Source organism: Peromyscus eremicus, chromosome 7, assembly GCF_949786415.1.
Source record: "Peromyscus eremicus chromosome 7, PerEre_H2_v1, whole genome shotgun sequence".
Lineage (NCBI taxonomy): Eukaryota > Metazoa > Chordata > Mammalia > Rodentia > Cricetidae > Peromyscus > Peromyscus eremicus.
In genome coordinates this window covers 56,846,846-56,868,913 of record NC_081422.1, presented here as the reverse complement: position 1 = coordinate 56,868,913, position 22,068 = coordinate 56,846,846, and the positions used below count along the sequence as shown (strand labels likewise).

Sequence of the window (22,068 nt, the reverse complement as noted above, 5' to 3'; positions counted from 1 at the left end):
AGGTCAAACTAGGAAGAGCAGACCCTTCGGGGTCAGAGTTGACTCTCTACCACTTTTGTATGCAGACCCAGGCAATTCTTGGTGGAAAGGCCCAAGGCAGAAAGGACATCTGAGTTCCAGTCTTTGTGAGGGGGCCCAGCACCCCCCAACCTAAAACAGGTTCCAATCCCGGGAGGACAGAGGACATTATGTCAATAACCAGGGTGGGAAGCTGCATAAATCATGTGATCTGCGTGCAGGGAAGTGAGGACACGTGCGTATGTGTGGTCTCCTGTGGTGACCCTGCCACACTGTTTTATGAAGACTTTATAGACTCAGCCCTAGACGCACTCCCAACACAGGTGATTCAGAACTTCAAAGATGTTTCTTTTCATAACAACATGACGACATCAGGACTTCCAGGCAGATGAAAATAGTTCTGCCTTCTCCTGGGTGATTAGTGGGAGACCTGGAAAGAACTTTCTGTGGTCAATGTGTTTTATTAGCTGACCCCAAGACACAGACAGAAAGGTAAAGTCTGAGCTCGAAAAAGCAACACCAGCTTGTTGACACTGTCACCTGATAGTCAGCGAGAGTGTCCAGAGACTGAGGAGTGCCTTGTGGACAAGAACCCTGGAAACACAAACTCAGAGGGAGGTCTACTGCTACTTGGACCAGTCACTTTGGCAGCGTCCTGGGACCTTCCTCAAGTCTACAGTGCCTGGTGCTGTGCATATTTTCAACAGCAAGCTTGCTGAATGGGCTACTTTTTTCTACCAAAGGTTTTTTTTCTGTCACATCTTTGGGTGGTTTCTTTAAAAAAAAAAAAAGAATGCTGCACTTCATATCTTGACCATGGAGAATGTCATTCTGACCAAAATTTCCCTTTTCTAACTGGAAAATGAGTAAAGGGAAGAACAAGTAGTGTCACCCATCATGTCTCTGAGGCCCAGGTCACCAACAGAGACACCATGCTCCACATATGCAAAGGCAGGCCTGTACCAGGTTCCCACCGGCCGGCATCTGTCCTAGCCCCAAGAAGAAACAATGGCCGATCTACCTCCAGTCAGCTTAGAACCAGATTGCTCCTCTCTCCTCAAAGGGTGGCAAGCCAGTCAGGCTGTGAGCCCAGACATGCTACACCCCAGGCTGAAGGGCACACACCAGACAGGGTCCGTTCCCTGGCCCACACTGGATGCCCATTCTGGCCAGAGGGCCTTGGTCAAAGCACCCAACTTCCCGCCTTCGCTCACAGCACAGAAGGAGATTCAAAGGAATGGAAGTGAACTCAAAACACACACGCAAAAGTTGGGCTCCCCACTGCCCCCAAGGAAAGCGGAGGACCCCAAGGGACTTACCAGCGGCTCTATTGTGCTGAGGTCTTTTATTTTGTTGCCACTTAAATTTAGATGCTTAAGGTTCGGACATTTCTCTGCCAATACTTCCAGGTCCCCTGAGATTCTGTTATCGCTTAGTTCAAGCTGTATGAGGCAGAGGGGGGAAGACGCTCTTAACTCGACGGCTCAGGGCCCCAAGCCGCCTAGCTCTCCCCAGCCAGCAGGAAGGGAGCATCCCCAAGAGGACACACCAGTGAGTTGCAGCATGCACCTGCCTTGCCCTTAATTATGCTCCCTGAGCACAAAGCAGCCCCCACCCCAGCCTCCCGGCTCCAGGCCCCCGGCTCCCAAGCCCTGGCTGTTTACCTTCTTGAGTTTGTTTAACTTTGGTAAGTTCGCAATGGAGGTGAGGCCTACGTTGATTGTACTTAAGAATTCCAGTTCTTCAAACTCATCTGTGAGGCCTTTGATTTTGCCTTCAATCGACCGACAGTTGTCCAGGACGAGTTCCTTCACCTGGAAAGGGAAGGATGGCGTGAGTGGAAGCGGGGACAGGTCAGAGAATCACCCCCCCCACACACACACACACACCACGCACACAAACACACACACCCCATTGTCACATCTTCTGGCTCGTACAGATCAGAGCTGCCTCAGAGCAAAGGATCACCAGCCTGCCCGGTCTTTCCGGCATTAGCAGGACCCGGACAGGAGAATGTTGAGTAAGCACACTTCTAGAACAGGGAGTCACTTCAGAGAGGACAACCAGTAGGCTCTGCCATCACTGAGGCTGCTGTGTGTGTGTGTGTGTGTGTGTGTGTGTGTGTGTGTGTAACAACATCCTGCTACATGCTCTTCAACCCCAGTATACAATGAAAATCAGTCACCACTACCCACAGGCACCAGCCACAGTGCTGGGGTCAGTGTTGGTGGCATCTGGTATCCCTGCCTACGAATGCCCAGGCCAGATCACCCAGTGGAGGCAGGCTTCCTGTGCTCAACCCCCACCATCCTCTCCCCCAAACGCTCATGGCTCGCACAGAACACACTCATACTTGTTTTCACTCCTTCTTTCAGCCTCAGCCTGCCCACTGAGGCCCGGCAATTATCCCCGTCCCGCCCCACCCCACCCTAGGGGCAGTGCAGCAGAGCCCCCTTCTAAGTCCTCACGCCTAGACAACACTGTTCAGGAGAAATTCCCACCAGACTGGAAAGGTTTGGTGCTGTCCAAGAACAGAACCACGAGCTTCGTGTGGTCCTGAATACTTGAGTGTTATTTCATCAAGTATACAGAGCGGCAAGGCGTACTTGCTGGACCACATGGCTCACGGATGTGTTCCTTAATCCCTGCCTAGTAGATGGAGAAGAGGAAACCTATACTCCTAGGATAGTCCACATTGAAATATGACTGCCAGCAAGGTCCCAAGGCCAACTAAAGGAGGTGCCCTCATGGGCCTGTAAGTCCTCACCCATTCCCTGTCCAAAGAGGAAGGGGGTGTCCTTTGTTTTTGACCAAGCAAAAAGCCACTCTGGTGAGGAGGAGGTTCCAAGTCAAATTCACTGCAGGGGCAGTTGCTGGCTCCAGTGAACACGGATGATAGGCCAGGAGGAAGCCAGTGGGCCTCAGGTAGTCACAAACAGCCCAAGGGGTTGGCAGACAGACCAAAGTTCTCCTGGGCAAGCTGGGTGCTTGGGGAACCCAGCCTGTGAGGGATGGAAGGAACCTTACTGTGGGATGGAGCCGACAATTGAGCCTCGGCCCTCACATACGCTAGGCGAGCAATCTTCATTATTTTATTGAATTTTAATGCAGGTTCTCTTTAAGTTGCCTAAGTTGGACCCTTGTATATAGCTTAAAAAAAAAAAAAAAAAAAGGCCTTGAGTTGGTAATCCTCCTGTCTAGAGATCTGTGGCACTAGGCCTGGCTGGAAGGAATCTAAAAAGAGAAGACGACCCCTCCTAACGGCACTTGTCTCGGTTCGTCCTTGCCCACCAGGACACTGCCTCAGAACCACGCCGCAGCCTCTGGGAAGCATCAAGAATACTCACTGGGTATGCTACACCCTCCATTCTTGGTACTTCACCACAGGCCCACACGGCTCACAGGGTCACCACTGTCCTCTGACCCTTTCCTTCCCCTGGATAAACAGCACAGGAGCCATGGCTGCGCCTCTCCAAGAAGGCGACCTAGCCTAGAGTTTTCTACAGACAGACCGGCTTGCTCCGGTCTTCCACAAGCCCTTGTACTCAGTCACCCTTCAGGGAACGGAGTCCACCCTGCCTTCTTTCTTCCCTGTGGATGAAGGTACAGTGAGTGTCTCCTGCAGGACAGCGTAGCAGCCATTCAGAGTTCCACCTGAAGGAAAGGGAGCCAGGAACACCACCTTCCTCACTGAATCACAAAGCTCGGGCGTCCTGGCCATGCTCCATCTTCTTGATGGATCTGAGAGCCGAGGAAGTCCAAAAGGCCATGGGTCCAGGCCAAGCCTCACGCACTGGGTAGAGTCCCTAAGAATAAAGGCAGGTGGCCGGCCCTCCACTCTAGGGCATGAAAACTTAGAGAGGAAAGGAGGCTGCTGGGAGCAGGTAAATGTGGGGAGAGGCTGTGGGCCGAGGGACACGAGTAATAAATGCTGGACTCCGGGGGCCCGGTCTTCTCCCTTCACTGGTTTTCCTGGGAATCCCTGCTCCCAAAGGCAGATCCCAGTCAAAGATCGCAGACATAATGTGGTTTTCTAGAGTGGTCAAAGGCCTCTCCTCGTCATGCCATTAGCCAAGCGTAAGAGGGCCTGGGATGGGGAGGTAACGCTGGACAGTCAATGGAATTCCTCAGGAAGTTGCCTCTATCCTGGAGGGGGGTGGGGGGGTGGTGGGGTGGGGGGCGGCGGCATAGCCCCTCCCCAACTCCTGCTCTCAGGGCAGGCTGCCTAGCATTTCTACAAAACAATGACCAGTCTCCACCTCCCAGTACCACACCCAAACTGGGAGCCCCCTCCCAGGGACAACATGCAAGTCACCGCAGCTACGGTTAAAAAAAAAAAAAAAAAAAAAATCACCGCCCTCCCCCACAACAGACCCATTTTTAAGTATTTCACACACAGTTTCATTTCAACACCCCAGCTACACCCTGGAGGGGGATTCTCTCTATTCACAACCACATTAAAAACACTTGTCTTGGGTTGGTGGTGTGGCTCAGTTGGTAGTGCTTGCCTAGCATGCACGAAACCCCGGGTTTGATCCCCAGCACCATAACAACCAGGTGTGTTCAAAGTCATCCTTGGCTACACAGACATGTCTGAAGCCAGCCTGGACTGTACGAGAGACCTCGTCTCAAAACATAAAAAAGAAAAAAAAACTCTTATCCTGAAATTCAGGACAGCCACAGCAGATAACTGCCGAACCAACGTGGTCAACAACGGCCACACAACACAGTGATCCCCAGAAGCACTTCTGACACAGGCTCCCAGGGCTAATGGTTTCCTTTCAACCCTTTCCTGCCTCACCAGCTGGGTGGACACCACTTCTACCTCAGTCCTCAGGGTGCAGAGCTCAACCTGGCCATGGCTCAGATGGCTGTGCACTCCCCTCCCCCCATGGGGTGTAGGTCCCCAAAGGGGCAGGGGCTGCTTCCATTCCCTCTGGAGAACTCTCAGGTAGCCTTTCCCAGTCTCCTTTGCTCCTGCCCCTCCTTGACAGGGAATGAGGGGGTGTCCTGCACTGTTTAGGAGGTAAGATGGAGGATCCAGGACATAGACCCTAAGGTTTCAGTATCCCGTAGAAAGCCCAGGGCCACGCAGGCTCACAATGAGAGAGGCAGGTGAGCTGCCTGAGAAGTGACTCAAAGGGGACAAAACAAAAACTCTAGCCATGGTCCCCTCCGTGAGTGGTCATCTGGCCGTCCCCCTGCGAATGAGAGGGACACACCCTGCAACTGCTATCATTTCCAGCCCACTTCCTCCATACTTGGCAGCCTCTTCTCTAGCCCTTCCACGTGAGGAGAACATCTCTTTTGTATTCGGGGTGTGCTGTGCTTCAAAACAAAACAAAGTAAAAAAGGCCCACTTCCCTTGCCCAGCCCTGAGTAGGAGCGAACTACAAGTTAAAATTAAACGGAAAGTTTGTACTTCGGGTTTAGATGTCCTCCCGGTTCCACCAGCCATTTTTAAAACATCCCAACACAGTTAGTTACTCTGTGTAGCCCCAGCGACCAAGATTACTCTGCTTACACAGGAACTTCCAGCCCCAGGCAGGAGGCAATCTCCATTCCCCCAGAGGTCACACCCAGGAGGAGGCTGGCACTCACATCCTGCTGGCAGTGGAAAGGTACCACAGAATCCCAAGAAGTCAGCCTGCCCTTGCTCCCCTGTTCTTAAAAAACAAACAACAAACAAACAAAAAAACCCAACAAAACCCGACCCACCCCACCCCAAGCTTGGGTTTGCCATAGTTCCTCACCAGTGGGAGCTGAATTTCATGATAAACACTAACACACTCACTCTGCTCAAGAACTTGTTTGTTTCAAAACCAGCGAATCTGCCTTTACAGATTTCTCAGATGTGACCTTTCTCCTACATCTCTAAGGCTGCAGCCCCGGTCACTGCCACCAAGCTACTTCAGACTAGAAGGCTGTGACCTCAGGGGAGGATGTGGTTAGGCGATAGCCTGGTCTACTGGTAACAGACCTCACCCTGGATGCAAGACCCCAACCCTGGGCTCAATGATACCATCTCTGTCCTCTGGAGTCCGAGCTTCTACCTCTTAGAAAGGGGGCGGTGACATCTGTTTAACCTACAAAGTGCACATTCCAGTCTCAAAAAAATGCTGGGAAAATGTTTAAGTTTCTAAATGTAATCCACAAGCCTTCCCTCGTCACCTACCCCTGTACCCAAATCTAGTTCAAGCTCCCCCCCCACCCCCCCGCCCCCTCCAGCCATCCTTGTAATTGGCGCTGAGCACCCAGGCTGGGCTCCGGGCTCAGAGGCGGTTGCTGCATGAATCATTTAATCGTGTATTAAGCATCTGATCCTCCTAGAGGTCAGAGACTGTCCTTCCCCATAATCAGCCTAGCGGGAACGCACACCACAGCACTGCTTAGCAAATGCCCCCCTTATTGGGCCAGGCACAATATGAGTCCTGGGGACACCCAAAGAGAGGGGCAAAACAGCCCTGACACGCAGCGCGAAAACGTGTGTGCTGTAACCGGTGGAAATCAACGCCGCAAGAGCTCTGTCTTTCATACAGCAGCTTTGGGTATGTGCCTATGCCAGTCAGGCACCAGCCCTGACAACCCATCAGCCGCTACCCTACCAAACTGGCCCAGCACTCAGCATATAGGCCTCCAGTTCTCCCTACACAGGGCACTCCTGCCACATTGTTGGCTGAAGAGACACAGAAGCCATGGTGAACCAAGATGGGGTTAGGGGAGGAGTCTACCAGAAAGAGCAGCGGCATGCCGGGAGATGACAGCTAGCCGGTAAATAGCCCCGTCCCAGAGTACCAAGTAGTAGGATGAGTTAGGGACTTAGCAGTCTTCAAATGTCCCTAGTAGATAAGACAGGCCACTGAGGGCAGATCGGAGGCACCCAGAAAGACCAGAGGGAGATGCTGTCTCAGCCAGGAGTGGCTATGTTAACTACAGCCCAGTGCAAAATGAAAAGGTGCGTCCCTTGTTCACAAGATACAAAACACAATCTCATCAAGTTTTATGACCGTGACAGCCAAGTATGTGTGTGGGTCACATGGCTCTGATTAAAATGGACAGCTTGGATCTACAACAGCTTTCTAAAAAATAAAGTCCCGGGCGGAAGGATACTTTTGAGAGCTCTGCTCCTTACTTTTTCGGAACTTCTGTGGTAACAGAGAGAGCGGGCAGGAGGCAGGCAGGCTTTGTAGTCAATCAGACCCGGCTTAGTCCGAGTTTCTCTCTCTAGCCCAGTGGTTCTCAACCTGTGGGTCGAGACCTCTTAGAGGACGGACAACCCTTTCACAGAAGTCTCCTAAGACCATCAGAAAACACAGATACTTACATTACAATTCACAACAGTAGCAAAACTACAGTTATGAAGCAGCAACAAAATACCTTTATGGCTGGAGGGGGGGGGGGTCCCCACACCCTGAGGAACTGTATTAAAGGGTCTCAGCATTAGAAAGGTTGAGAACCACTGATCTAGGACATCTCACCTCCCTAGGCTTCTAGTTTCCTGTCACAACTCTAGTGCCAACCACCTAGGGCTGGATTAAACAATAAGATGCCGTAGCCCAGAACATCACTGGCTTGGAAAAAGCCACCCATCACCCCCTTGACCCACAGCTGGCTCCACTATAGTACCCACACATGTATAGCATCCACACTGAAGATGCCGGCTTGGAAAACTAAAGCACCTAACCTGCCCCTGTCCTCCAAGCTGCCTGCCATGGGCTCCTAGCTCAACATCCTGAGCCCCCCACACTGATCTGGAGATGCATAGGGTACTCAAAACACACCCTCCATGTTCAACCTCTACATCCTGTTTTGCCGGTTTTTCTTTACCAAGCTCCAGCCACGATTTTCCTTTCCTTTACTGAGAGATAATCAAATAAATACATGTGGCTTTGGTTTCAACCTTGTCAGCCCCTCACCAGTTTAGGTTCCAAGTTCCAGGCTTCGAACAGAAGACTCCCATCAGATTGACCCTGTGTGTTTTGGTGCTCCTGGGTTTTAACTAGGTCAGCTTTTAAATGGGCCATCCCCCGTCGCAGATCCCATTTCTAGCTAGAAGGCCAAACCGTATGAGTCATCGGGGTTTCAGACAGAGATAATAGAAGCATGCTTGCGTTTGTTTTACCGGTAATGTGTTTACCAACCTTCTGTTTACCACCGTTGTGGTGGAACCTGCAAAACTCAGTCAGGTTCCACGCGGGAAGGGACTCAGCTCTGGATCAGAAGCTGGATATTTTGAAAACTGGAGGGGTCTTAGGGACCAGAGCCCAGTAGCTTTCTGATCACAACCGCTGCAAGGTACACGTTTCCGGGGCTAGAGAGTCGTTTCACAAGTTAAGGCATTTGCTGTTCTTGTACAGGGCCAGCCAGTCTTTGGTTGGTGTGCAGCACCCAGGGTCAGAGGCTCATGAGCCTGTAACCCCAGCTAGGGAGGAGGGTGGATTTGTGACCTATTCTCCCTAGTCTCCCCAGGCACCTGCAGATGTACACACACACACACACACACACACACACACACACACACCACACTAATACAAACAAAGCTAAAAAACAACAACAAAACATTTTACTCAGAGCATGCACTTTTTGCGTGTATAGGCACACAGTGAAAACAAACACCACACTTAGGATTTCATCTATTAATGTTTTAAAATCTTATTTTTTATTTATGTGCTTCTGTGAGTGAACGCCACATGTGGGAGGGACCCTGCGGAGGGCAAACGATCTCTTGGAGGGAGGAGTTACAGGGTGCTCTGCGTGCTGAGAACAGAATCCAGGTCCTCTTTAAGAGCTGCAAGTACTCTTAACTGCCCAGCCATCTCTCCAGCCCGCTTATTATTGGCCCACAGTAAGGGGTGAGGTGGGTCAGAGACATCGATTGTTGAGCGGTTTAAAGAGCCCTTGTTTTAGCGGAGGACCCAGGTGCAGGCCTGGGCAGACAGCGCAAGGAATTCTGGGCTGGGTTAATTTTTCTCTTCTGCCACACCACGCACGGACACCTGTCCTAGGTCAGAATCACAGCCCCTGGCAGAAAGCAAGGGAACCCACACACCTCCCACCAAGCTCCCGAGTTCCTGCAGCCTCGGTGGCAGCCAGGGCTTGGGGTCTCCGGGGCCTCTCAAGATCTTGCGTAGTCGTAGCTAGGGGCAAAGTTCTTCCTCGCTTTAAAAACAAACAAAACCCTCCCCAAGAATTGAAAGCATCTCCGAGCCTTGGATTTTTTTGCTGCTGCGTACAAAGCAGCTCGGCAGGCAGCGGGGGAGCACGTGGCGCGGGCAGCGGTGACGCCATCCTCATTACTTGGAGGCGGGAGGGCGGGCCAAGGCAGATCTGGCCGGCTCATAGGTCCAGCAGGCAGGGCGGGCCCGACCGCACCAGCCCGCCAGCCCCGTGACTCGCTCTTATCGCCCGCTGCCCCCACCCCTCCGCCCCGCGCGATGTCGGGTGACTTGGCCTCCACTTCCCGCAGAAGGAGTCGGTACAGGGGACGCTTCCTCTCACTGGAAAGGGCTTGGTGGTACCTGGAGGCCCCGGTGCAGGCCAGGCTTGCTCAAGAGGATGTCTACCTTCTGCCCCAGCCCGCATACTATGCCTTTGCATTCCTCCCGTCTTTAAGATTTTTTAAAAAAATGTGTTACGAGTATTTTGCTTGCATACTGTGTGCGAGCCCCATGCCCGCAGGGGCCAGAAGAGATCGTCGGATATTCTGAAACTGGTGTTGCAAACGTCTGTGAGCCACTTGTGGGTTCTGGGAACCGAACCCTGGGAGTCTACAAGGGCAGCAAGCGCTCTAAACTGTTGGACTATTTCTCCAGCTCCCTTTATTCCTTCTCTTAACGCCTCGTTCCTGCCTTCCATCTCAACCATCGATTCCTCCTCCCGCACCAAGCCTTCCTTCCCCGGCTGCCTGGCCGGCCCTGCCCTAGTCGTGACTGACTTTCAGGTAACAGAAAGTTACCAGAGAGGCCTGAAACAGCCTAGACGGCTGCGGTGGGGTCTGACTCCGGCTTGTCTGAAGGTACAGAGGTGAGAGAAAGATGGGGTGGAGAGAGGTATGGGAAGCCGGAGGTGATGACGAAAGCTAGCAGGCTCCATTCTTCTCTTAACAGGTGTTTCCTTCCTGGCTTCCTGTGCGGCCTGGAATACAGGGAGAGAGGTCACCAGTCCAGGCGGACAGAAAAGGGGATTGGTCAAGAAGCACTCAAGGCATATGCAAGGATGCTACAGGCTGTCTCTTGACTTGGCTTGTCTCTGCCCTGTCTCTGAATTTGCTGTGTGCCCTGGTAGAAGTTGCTGCTCACTCTGGGCTTCTGCCCCATCCTCCAGACTGCACACTGGCCAGTGGAGCTGGCCTAGAGAGACGATGAGGCCCTTCTGGTCCGAACTTTGAACTACCATGAACTTTGAATACTTGGTATTCCCTCTAGCTCTAAACTCAGGCAGGACTCCCTAAAGGAGACAGGGGGCCTCGGGGACGGAGGAGCTCAGGATTCAGCGTGCCAGGGAGCAAGGTGGTTCATTATTCTAGATAATAACTAAGATGGAGAAACAGATCAGCTAGACTCTTTCGACACACCACGATCACAAAAATAGTCCCCAGAGGCCCAGGGTGTGGGGTTCCAAATGTGGGAGTCTGTCAGTCATCTCACAGAGCACCCAGTGGCACCCAAGCCCCTCTTGAGGTAAGGGCAATGGGCAGGAACCGCCTCCACTCACCAACATTGTGATTCCTGATAAAACCCACGGTGGGTGCTGTGTTCTTACTAGAGAGCCACAGCACTGTCCCTATGCAATAGAAAAAGCTGGGCTGGATTGGGACAGATCCAGTGATGTTGCATCATGGCTCATCATTCCCCCTAAAGCCTTTAATGGCCATGGAGACCAAGGGCAAACCCAGAGCAGGATTCTCAGGACCCCCACCCCCCACCTCTTTCCAAGGCTAGCTAGCCCTTCTCTGCAGCAAAAAAAAAAAAATGGTGACACCACATGGCATTGCATGTCACAGGAGTTCTACCTCACCTACCCTTCCCAGGAGCCTGTCTGTCCCTGGCTACCAGGGCCCTCTGAGAGTTGCCGCACAGGTCTACAGACTCAGTGTCCCCCAGGTGCCCTGTACAGAGGGACTGGCCATCAGTGCATGCTCGCTGAGTGGTCGGTCACATGGGAACAAGCCACTCAGGCTGGAAGAAAGGTTGAGGCACAGGTCCTTGGAAAGCTTCTAGATGACTACTCCCTTCTCCAATGTCGGAGGCAAAACATCCCACTAGAACCACTCATGGGCAGACCAACTGTACCAGCTGAGGGATGCCAGTGAGCAGCAGCTGAAATCAGATGGGAGATTTAAACCGGTCAGTGATGCTGGGACCTCTAATGGCCTTGAGGCTGGCTGCTGAGGAAAGCCCTCGGCACACTCCCTGGGCACACTCCCTGGGGCTTCTACCTTGAGATGTTGACTGCACAACACAAAGGAGACCATTTCCCCAGTTTCCCTGGCAATTCAATGATTCTGCCCATCATGACCCTGTCATGACCCGCCTCAAAAGACACAGCCATTCAGACTCAAGTGGCCGCGACACTGGAGCCTTGGTGTGGAGATCCACCCCATTTCCAGTTGACCTTTAAACAAAACAAACAAACAAGAAAACCAACCAAACAGACAAACACACGCTCCAGGGATGGAAATGTAGCTCATTTGGTAGCATGCATGAAACCTGGGTTTGATCCCCAGCACCAAATAAGCCATGCCGGATGGAATGCCTCTAGTTCTAGCCCTCAGGGGGTAGAGAGGTCAAGGCTATGGCTATCTCCGATGCCTAATGAGTTAGAAACCTGTGGTGTATTCCAAGATCAGAGTCAGCCTGGGACGGAAACCTTGGGCCTTTTCTGTCCTCGGAGGCAAAGGGAGTCCCATCCGGAGGGACCTCCTCAAAGCAAGAGGAAACATAGGAGGCAAATAAAAGGGACAGAGAGGGAAGTACCCAGACCCAACCTGGGTGGGTGGGGGGGGAAGCCCCCAGTCAGGCCTCACACACCTTAGCAGGCATGGAAATGCACAAGAGGCCAAACAGCCCCAGAGAAGAAGCCTTGCCCTTAGCTTCCTTCCTGCCCCCTCTCTGTCAGACCTGACAGAGTCTCCTCATCACAGGAGCTGAAGCCTCGGCATCCAGGCTCCAATAGGGAACAAATGATTTGGGCAGAGATGGAAACCAAGCACGCAGAAGAACCTCACTAATTAAGAAGGGAATCAATCAGCTGTTTCTCCCTCAGCCTAACAGGATGCACTCAACTTGCCTAAGTGAACAAATCAAATACATATGGCAAAAATCCTGGTCCAGAAGGAGGGGGAAGAGCAGAAGAGACGAGGGAGAGACGGGGAGACAGAGAAGTGGGGGGAAAGGAGGAGGAAGGGGAGGACGATGGAGAGAGGGAGGGAGGAGGAGGAGGAGGAGGAGGAAGGGGAAGCTAAGGCAAACCAGTGTCCTGAGTGCCATTCTCTTCCCCTGGTCTTGCTGGTGAACCTGACCTACACTTAATTACTTTAAAAATAGAACACAGAGCCGGGGCGGCGGTGGTGGGGCGGGTGTTTAATCCCAGCACTCAGGAGGCAGAAGCAGGTAGATCTCTGTGAGTTCGAAGCCAGCCTGGTCTACAAAGCGAGTTCCAGGATAGTCAGAGCTACCCAAAGAAACCCTGTTTCCAAAAAAACCAAAAAAGCCCAAAACCCCAACACAGATTGAGTTAACTGTTGTTCACAGATCTACTGTTGTTCACAGATCTACAGTTACTTTAATCTTAAAATTCTAAAAACCAAAATAAAGAACCCCAAATGTTACAACTTTGAGGGCTGCTTGAGAGTCAGGGAGGGGCTTGAGATAAGTGGATAAGATAGGTGGAGATAGGCTGGAGGTAGTTGATAAGGCTCAGGTCGGTGTCTGAAGGAGTGCCGGCCCCCACCCCACCCCACCCCCATCACAGTAGCCCACACAGACAAAGCTATTTGGGCTATGTTAAGAGAAATAAGCAGGAATGGGCATGGGCGGGAGGTGGGGCTGACCAGTAGAGTGCTTGCCTAGCATGTACCAGCATGCCTTATGTTCAAGCTCTAGTAGCAAGGATTTGGGGGAGGGGGACCTCAGTGGCTAAAGTCGCTCAGTCACCAAGCCCGAGACCTGTGTTTGATATTTGAAACCCCCACGTGGAGAGAACTGACACTTGCAAGTTGTCCGCTGACCTCCACACGCATACTATGACACTCATCCATGAGCACACAACTGCACATAAAATCTAACAAAACCTTTTTTTTAAGAAAAAAAGACAAGTGGAAAAAAAAAACAAGGCTCCTTGGTGGGACTGTCACAAAGCCGAGCTTCACCAAAAGACCAAGCCTTAAATTCTGGAACCTCACGGGCAGGCTGAAGAAGGCGACTAGGATGGGAAGGCATCTGAAAACGGGGCGCTGGACAACTGAGGGAGCCAGGGGTGCCTAGGCTGGAAGATGGGAGACCGGCCCGCAACAATCGAAGGATGCTAAGCAACCATCTGTGAAGAGCCTCTGCACACAAACTGTGCTGAACGCCCATTAAATGGATGAGTAATGCATTCCGAAGCTCTGCTGAGCAGTGCCGTGGCTCTTCTAAAAACGCTGCTTTGGTTGTGGCTCTGAAGGAGGGTTACCTGCTTAGACCACGGGCCCAATCAATCATCCAGCCGTCTTTAATGAGTAGCCACAGTATGCCAGGCAGCAGGCTGGGTGGTAAGGTATGGCATGGCAGAAAACCCATATGGTGCCTGCCCTCCCCCGTGTCGGCCTTCCAGTGGGGGAAGCGGACACCAAGCCAGTGATTGTATACACCTGTCTTTACAGCTGAAGCGCAGAGGGTAAAAAAAAGAAAAGCCGTAGTGACAAGGGACAGTATTGAAAGGGTGGCTAAAGAAGGCCATCCAAGGTGGGTTTTCTGTGCGGGCTTGAGTCCCACATAGTCTGTGATCAGGGCCCTTAACAACGGAAGGAACAGCCACGGCCGAGACTCTTAAGCGGGAAGCATGCCTGGCCACGCTGGGCAGCTGGGGAGCTGTAAGAGCATCTGTGAAGGGAGGGCCCGGTGAGTGCAGTCCCTGGACCCCCACGTGGTAAAGGAGGGAACAGGACTCAGATAAGGCATCTGACCTCCACATGAGCCATGGGACTTTACCGAGGGCTGCCAATGGTCATGTTTTCTGGGAGAAGTGGGCTACACTACACAATGGGATATTGCTTTGATTATTATCCTAGGGACACATGAGACAGTCTGGCTTGGCTCTAGGCGTTTCCACTTACTTAAGCACGGAGACGTGTTTTGTTTGTTTGTTGTTTTTGAGACAAGGTCTCATGTAGCCCAGATGGTCATAAACTCTCCATTGCAATTGAAGATGACCTTCAACTTCTGATCTTCCTGCCTCTACCATCCAAGTTCTAGGAACTCAGGCGTGTACCCATCTTAAGTTGTGCTGGAGATCGAACCCAAGGCTTCGGGCATGCTAGGAAAACTCTCTACAAACTGAGCTACATCCCCAGGTCAGAACTGTGTGGCTTTGGGCAGGACTTCACCAACTCTGTTCACCACTAGAACAGGAAGAAGAGTCTATACCCCACAGGACCGGGCCAGACGCCAGGTGGGAAGGCACTTGGGAAGCCTTTGTGTGCTGGGCATTACTACAATCCATTTCACAAGCATGTTCCTTACCAAGTAAGAAGCTGTACCCCACAGACTACGGAGGAGGTGCCGTCCACCCAAGTCCCCTACTCCTCCATGTTTGCTGATGAGAAAGGCATTAAAAATAATCTGGGAAAACATCCTGCGGTTTTACTTTTCCACTATATAGCAGCCGGAAGGCTCTGGAACACTCTCCGCTGTATCCTTCACTTCACTCTGTTGGGAGAAGAACCAGCTGAGTTATACCACGGCAGTGTGTTGGAGGATAAACTCCAGGGATGGAGACAAGGGTCGACACCTGGAGGAGGTTCCTTGCTATGGGCCATCGAAGCCTCCCTCAAACTTCCTGAGAGCCAGAGACAGCCAGGGTGTTCCCCTCCGGACAGAGTAAGAAGCTATGTGATATACAATAGAATATCTGGTCCAAAATATCAATTTTCTGTTGTTGCTTGTTTTCTAGGTTTTATTATTATTATTATTATTATTATTATTATTATTATTATTATTATCTAGTAATACATTCTTTCTCCTGGTTTCAGAATCAGACAATACAAGAAAATTCAGTGATCCCCCTCACCACCACCCTCTGTTGGTCTAGTAACTAACTACTCCACCTATCTCCAGGGTGTGTTTACATTTAATGAGCAAATTTTTGAGTCATTTTTCTCTCCTTTACCCCAAACTAGCCTATAACACTGATTTTTTTTTTTTTTAAACCTTGCCTTTTCTCATAGAGTTCACTTCTGCCTTGGCTGGACATGATGGCACATTCCCGTCACCTGAGCATTTGGGAGCCTGAGGCAGAGAATCACGAGGCCAGCTTAAGCTAGACAGCCAGGCTGTTTCAGTAACAAAACCCCACCCAAAAACCTCCCTGGCAGTGCTGGAGATTGAACCTGGGACCTCATGCATGCCAGGCAAATGCTCTACCACTGAGCTACTGCCCTAGACCACTGACAACCCTTTTTATTTGCAGCCAAACGGTGTCCCGTCATATGGATGGCCACTGTTTTTACCCAGGCCCTTCTTCATGGATATTTGGGTGACTTCCAGTCATAGCTGTAATAAATAATCATGGAACACAAAGAAGCCGGCACACGTCATTCTGCATCCACCTGGCTTAGTGATAAGTGTTGAAATCAGATCCCACCCTGATTATAGGGTCACAGTCCACAGACTCCTACAAACCTAAGGGTCTCATCACTGCACACCTGTCTGGATGGGTTACTTAACCTCAATCCATCCCACAAATGCCTAGAACTCACTCAGTGGAGACTGCAACCGGAGAGATGGAGCTACAGCAACCATGTCATCCTTGCCTCCTGACCCAAGGGTGTCTAGTCTGGGAGGGGCATGCAAAAAGAGGCCACTGCGCCGGGCAGTGGTGGCACACGCCTTTAATCCCAGCACTTGGAAGGCAGAGCCAGGCGGATCTCTGTGAGTTCGAGGGCAGCCTGGTCTCCAAAGCGAGTTCCAGGAAAGGTGCAAAAAAAAAAAAAAAAAAAAAGGCCACTGCAACACAAAAGGGAGGTCCAGCCTGCCAACCTGACCTCTCTGGGCTAGTCTTCCTGTCTCAAAAACAAGTGGCCCAACCTACACCTTGCAGTGTGCTAATAGATCCAAAAGGTAATGTTTACCAAGTACCTAGCAACAAGCGCCACCCAAAACTCACTCTAGGCGCTCAGGAAGGGTCAAGTAAGCCTCCTCTTATCCCAGGAGACGGCTTAGCTCAACAGGGTAGGGAGGTGCTCTGAGCACACTGCTGCCATGCCCATTCACAAGGGTGCTCTTCTGCCCTTGCTGAAGAGGATGCCAATCCCTGCTCCTGTTTGCTCCTAATTACATTTTAGCCTACTTTTATTGGAAAACAATGTTGTATCTTTTCCTAGGTCTTGGTCAAAGTCTCTGGGTATGTGGGTATAAACTTACTGTATAAAGTATGTCAGAGCCATGAAGAGAAAGAAGGACTTTCCCTAGGACCCTGGCACAGCCTGAGGCCTGCGGGCAGTCTCAGCACTCAGGAGGAGAGTTCCCTGTTCACAGTGAGACAAAAGGGGAGGAAAGTGGGGTGGGGTGGGGGGGACAGTTGGTCAAAGCTAAGGTTCTAGGTTGCATGCACAGCTCTGAAGTTGACCTGGCTGTGCACCCAGGACAGCTCCCCAGGAGCCATGACCTTGATCAAGTACTCTCTGCAGCAGCCTCGGTAGCCTCATCCCCTCACCTCCTACCAGGGAACAATCTTAACTACTTTGTAGCACTTCTGTAGTTTAAACAAGGCATCTGGCACACAGGCGTAAAACAGTACCGAGCACACAAAACACAATTTAAAAGACTCACATTACTGTTCCTCACTGTGTAGCACCAAGTCGCTTCCTTTTAAAAGCTCAGAGGACAGCAGCATAGTATTATGGAACACCACAAACACCAGGAAGCCCCACTGGATGGAGCCAGAAGCTCCTTTCAAATTCTCTGAGTAAAATCCAGTGGCCCAAGGTGATTCACCCTGGCCCTTGGGACAAGCTGGTCAAGTTCTCTCCCCACAAATACCAGGGCAAGGGGCACTAGGAACCTGCATCCACGTGCAGACTAAGGGCAGTACAGAGTTCTATCCAGTCCACTCCAAAGCACCTGGGCCTCAACTCATGGGTGTAAAGGCAGGGAAGGTGTAGGCACAATCCAGAGAATAGTGATGGGTCTTCTCCAGATCCACTGTAACACCAGGGTAGAGCTGGGTCTGGTGGTGCATGCCTTTAATCCCAGCACTCAATAGACAGAGGCAGGCGGATCTCTGTGAGTTCAAGGTCAGGTCTACAAGACACCCAAGGCTACACAGAGAAACCCTGTCTGTCTCAAAGAAAAGAAAAAGAAAAAAAAGACAGACAGACAGACCAGGTTACCACAATGGGTGGAATTTCCGTCCAGACAGAGAAAGACTACTGAAAAGTAGTTAGTCTTGCCTGGAAGGATGGCTGCCAGACACAGACAGAGGTGGTCATAGTCCACTCCCTCCAACACACCCAGCCACAGCTGAAAAGGTAAATTAACAAATGCATTTCAAAGTTCAGATCACTCAAGGCAGAAGCCCCAAGCGGATAACAAGACATTCTGGGACAACAAGGTCCTGCCTAGAGCTGCTGGGAGCACAATGCTGGCCAGCCAGGACATCAGTCATTGTCTACTTTTGTACCCGTTCATTTAGATCACCCCACTGTGTTCATCTGTCCCCCCCCTTCCCCCTGCCTCCTTGAACTCCTCATCCTCTTGCCTCAGTCTCCCAAGTGCTGGAATTACAGACACACACCACCCAACCCAGTCTTGTATAGTACCGTGAACTGAACCCAGGGTTCTATGCATGCTAGGCAAGAACTCTGCCACCGAGCTACATCCTGGCTCTCTTTTTACCTTTTAATTAACACAAGAGTATCACCAAGTTGCCCAGGTTAGCCTGGAACTCACTCTGTGATCCATCCAGGCCTTAATCTTGCCTCAGCCCCCCACGCTCTGTATTATAGGTATAAGATTATATTCACATCTTATTTTCCTGGGGTCTCGGGTGTTCTTTGGGAGATGACAGTAAAGACATTTCTGACTAGCTGGAGTTTAATTAAGCTACAAATCCAGCAGAGGTTATTATGCTGTCCACTCAAATGTCACCTCCTCCAAGAAGCCCTCCTGGACAACAGCTTCATTTTCAAGGCACATAGCCTTTGCTGGTGGTTTATTAGCTAACTCCCCATGAAGGGAGGGCTGTGTGGGCACAACAGGTGATGTGACGGTCTGCTTAACTGTCGTATGTAGGAAATCTGCAATATACCCAGTAGACAGCAGGTGTTCAGTCTCTGAAAGAAAGAATGGAAGCAGCCAAGGCTGGGGGACAGAGGGAGCGGTCGTCAGAGGGGAGATGGGATTCTAGCCCTGCACTACTGTTTGCCATCTGGGAAATGCCAGGTAAGCTGCATATAACTGGTTGTATAACTACATATAACATCAGATATCAGCCGGTTAGGGGCTGCTTGCCACCGAGACATCCATGCCCATAACCCTCATGGAGCTAATGCGTTCAGGGAATACAGGTCTGTGTGCTGGTGCAGAGGGTCTCCCCACTCTATGTCCAAGACCAAGATTTAACCTGGCCAGGGTTTAAGGACCACTGGTCAAACTCAGGGGCACACGTGAACTTGTCCTGTGCCACTCCTGACAATGACCACACTGGCCACTGGAGTAGAAAGTCCCTGGATGCTCCCAGAAAACAAACATGTGCCCCGAACCCAGTATCCTTCCAAGAGGATAGCCTGCATTCCAATTGGGCTCCTGACACCCCATCCCAAACAGCAGCCTAGAGTGTCGCTCCAGGAACTGCCCCAGACTCATGGACGCACCCCGAAGAACAGATACACCAGCATTCACTCAAGATATATACGAGCGTGTCTGCCAACAGAGCCACAAACTAGATGGTGTTCAGGAGTGGAGCTGCTTGCCATGGCTGCAGGCCAGCCTCTGCAGAAGCTTCCCAGGCCTCCCAGGCACACTGACAGCCCACTACCTTAGGCAATGTCCAATCCTCATGGCAAGGGGAGACCTGCGGTAGAGGAAGGCCGGCTCCCAGTCCTGCATGTGGATGGGGCCCCTTCCCACAGGCAGTTGGGCAGGAGGCTGAGAAGCATCTGTCACCAGGGAACCTCCCTGTTCCAGCTGCGGGACGTCACAATGGACCCCGAACACCCTCAGTATGCTCCCTGGCAAATGTACAGAGAAGCACTGACCAGATGAACAACAGCACACTCCATGAAGTGTTATGGGAGTCCACTGGGGAGACAGACCGTGCACGGCCTCACATCCTGGATGCCACCTGGGCAGAGGCAGAGGGTTCCCTCCCTCCAGTAGGTGCAGTAGGACTTCCTGGGGAAGGGACCTCTGGGGAACTGTTTGAAAGATAAAGGATGAGAAGCAGCAGCCCAAAGCTCTGTGGTGAAGCAGAAGGGCTGGCGCCCTGGGGCAGCTTGTATAGAAAAGGCCAGTCAGGCAGCCTCATCCCCCAGAGTCCCAGAGCAGAGCATGCCTGAAGCTGCCTTCGTCCCTACAGTCCACCTCCACACAAGCCAGAGGCTCTTTCCTTTTCTCAGGTCTCCCATCTGCTTTTGAAGCTCCCCTACCACACATAGCAACAGCCTTCTTCAGCTCGGCTGGCTCCCCGAACAGCGCCTTCACCTCTCGGGGAGAATCTAGCCCTCAGGCTCTGCCTCACATACCCGGTGCAAACCATCCTCTTTCCATTCTGGACACAGACCCTAGAAAAAGGCATGGCTGTTATTTGCCACTTTACAGCGATAGTACCTGAGGCCCGGAAGCGACCTGCTGGTATTATCAAAATACTGCCTCCTACACCCGACTGCCTGGACCCAGTGGCCACGCTTTCCTACCGAAGGCCCATTGGCTCTTTCATGCCTCTGGGACTAAGGAGTGACCAAGTCCCTGAGTGCTGTGTGCCCATGTTTGTGTGGATCAACATCTGACGTCTTTCTTCCTCAGTTACTCTCCATCTAGTTTTCTGAGGCAGGGTCTCTCACTGAATCTGGCGCTCACTGACTAGGTTGGGCTGGCCAGCCAATGAGCTCAAGGATCCTCCTGTTTCCCCTCATGCTTGCATGACGGGCTTTTCACCAACCATCTCCCCAGGCCCCAGGATCCACTCTTGGTCGTCCTCTAGTATGACCTCGTGGGACATCAGCCTCGTGGGACACAGGTTCGTAAACCCCCCAGTGTGGTAGGCAGAACGCGGGCATGTTTAAATTTGGCATGAATGCATGGTGGGGATGGGGAGAGAGACACAGGCCAAGAAATGGGTCCTTGCATCCCAGCACATTAAAGCGCGGACCATTCTTTAGTTCTGTTCTCCTCTTTTACTTCCATTTAACATGCGTCTCCCTATCTACTGGGAAAGTTTTGCACCCTGCTTCAATGTGGCTATACCCAACTGTGCCTTCAGGTACCCCCTAGAGCTTTCTAAAAATACATGCCTTCGGGTACCACCCAGAGACAGCTTCGGCAGTTGGGGTAGAGCCTGGGAAGTTCCTCAGATACTCCCCTGGTAGTTCTGGTGCCCAGATGAGGCTGCAGTCTGAGTCACTAGCCACACTCTTTCCTCCTGTCTATCACCCAAGCTCCGCCGCAAGACATAGGCATCAGCACTCTCTGCAATCTAGTCCTCCCACACCCTCTGCCCCACCCAAGCCACCCAAGACACAGGAACAGAATGCAATTAACTAAGTTTGCCGTGCGAATGGCTTGGGGGAACCCAGCCTTATTCTGACGCCGGTGCTTTGGACATGGCTGATGGACAGGGAATAGGACGGTGGGGTCCTCTCTTACTTTTCGTCACAATCACACCATGTTGGCCTCCTGTAAGGTCAGGGTAAGGTGATAGCGAGCTGGTTAGAGTGAGTGGGGCTGAGTCCATCCCCCAGATGTCTGCTCCCTCTAAATTTACGATAACAGATTCTTGCCTCCACCCTGCCAGTCCCCTTTCCCCCTCCACAGTCCTCATGGCTTTTGCAGAGAGGCAGCTGAGTGGAGAAATCCAGGTCTGGGTCTCTGCTGCAGCCTCACACAGCACTGGCAGGCACACACACCAGCCATCTGAACCTCATTCTTCCTTCCCATTGCCGATCTCCCAGCCTACTGCAGCCTACTGCAGGTCCTTCCCTGGTGGTATTCTTAGACAAAGAAAAGCAAGAGAAAATCACCCAGGTACCCACTGGCCGAGTCGTTTGGTATATGGGAATGAGATCCTCTCACTATGCCCACTCCTGGCTTCTCAGGCTATCTGTAGGGAAAACCCAGGGCATATCCCTTTGGGACCCTCAGGAGAATCAGAATGAATCTGGTAGATCTGTGCACACACAGACTAATCGATCAAGCTGCCATGGTCTTTGGTAAGCTGGGTACCTTAAGCAGGCTGGCTTACTAGTGGGCACTGTGACTGTCCTTCACCATGCCCCCCATGCCAGGGCTGGGAAGATCAGCACATAGACAACGTCTGGCATGGTATGGGCACTTCTTTTACAGCATGGACTTTTATAACCAAGTTAAAAATAAAGAAGCAAGCCAGATGTGGTGGCACAAACGTTTAATCACAGCACTTAGATGGCAAAGGCAGGTAAATCTCGGAGAGTTCCAGACCAGCCACGACTACACAGTGAGACCCTGTCTTAAGAAAAAAAGAAAAAGAAAGGGGGCTGGAGAGATGGCTCGGCGGTTAGGAGCACTGGCTGCTCTTCCAGAGGGTCCCCGGTTCAATTCTCAGCAACCACATGGTGGCTCACAACTGTCTGCAACTCCAGTTCCTGGGGATCTGACACCT

General features: G+C 51.7%; 1 protein-coding gene across 2 annotated transcripts in view; it reads right to left on the bottom strand.

The window, feature by feature from the left end:
• The window catches only part of Anp32a (acidic nuclear phosphoprotein 32 family member A), a 38,877-nt gene that overhangs the window by 6,053 nt on the left and 10,756 nt on the right, over nucleotides 1-22,068 (bottom strand). For both annotated transcript variants that reach the window (XM_059268054.1, XM_059268053.1), the window contains exons 2-3: nucleotides 1,683-1,832; nucleotides 1,338-1,460 (exon numbers count right to left, since the gene is read on the bottom strand). In XM_059268054.1, coding sequence (XP_059124037.1) covers nucleotides 1,338-1,460; nucleotides 1,683-1,832 — 273 coding nt within the window. The remainder of the gene's footprint in view (nucleotides 1-1,337; nucleotides 1,461-1,682; nucleotides 1,833-22,068) is intronic.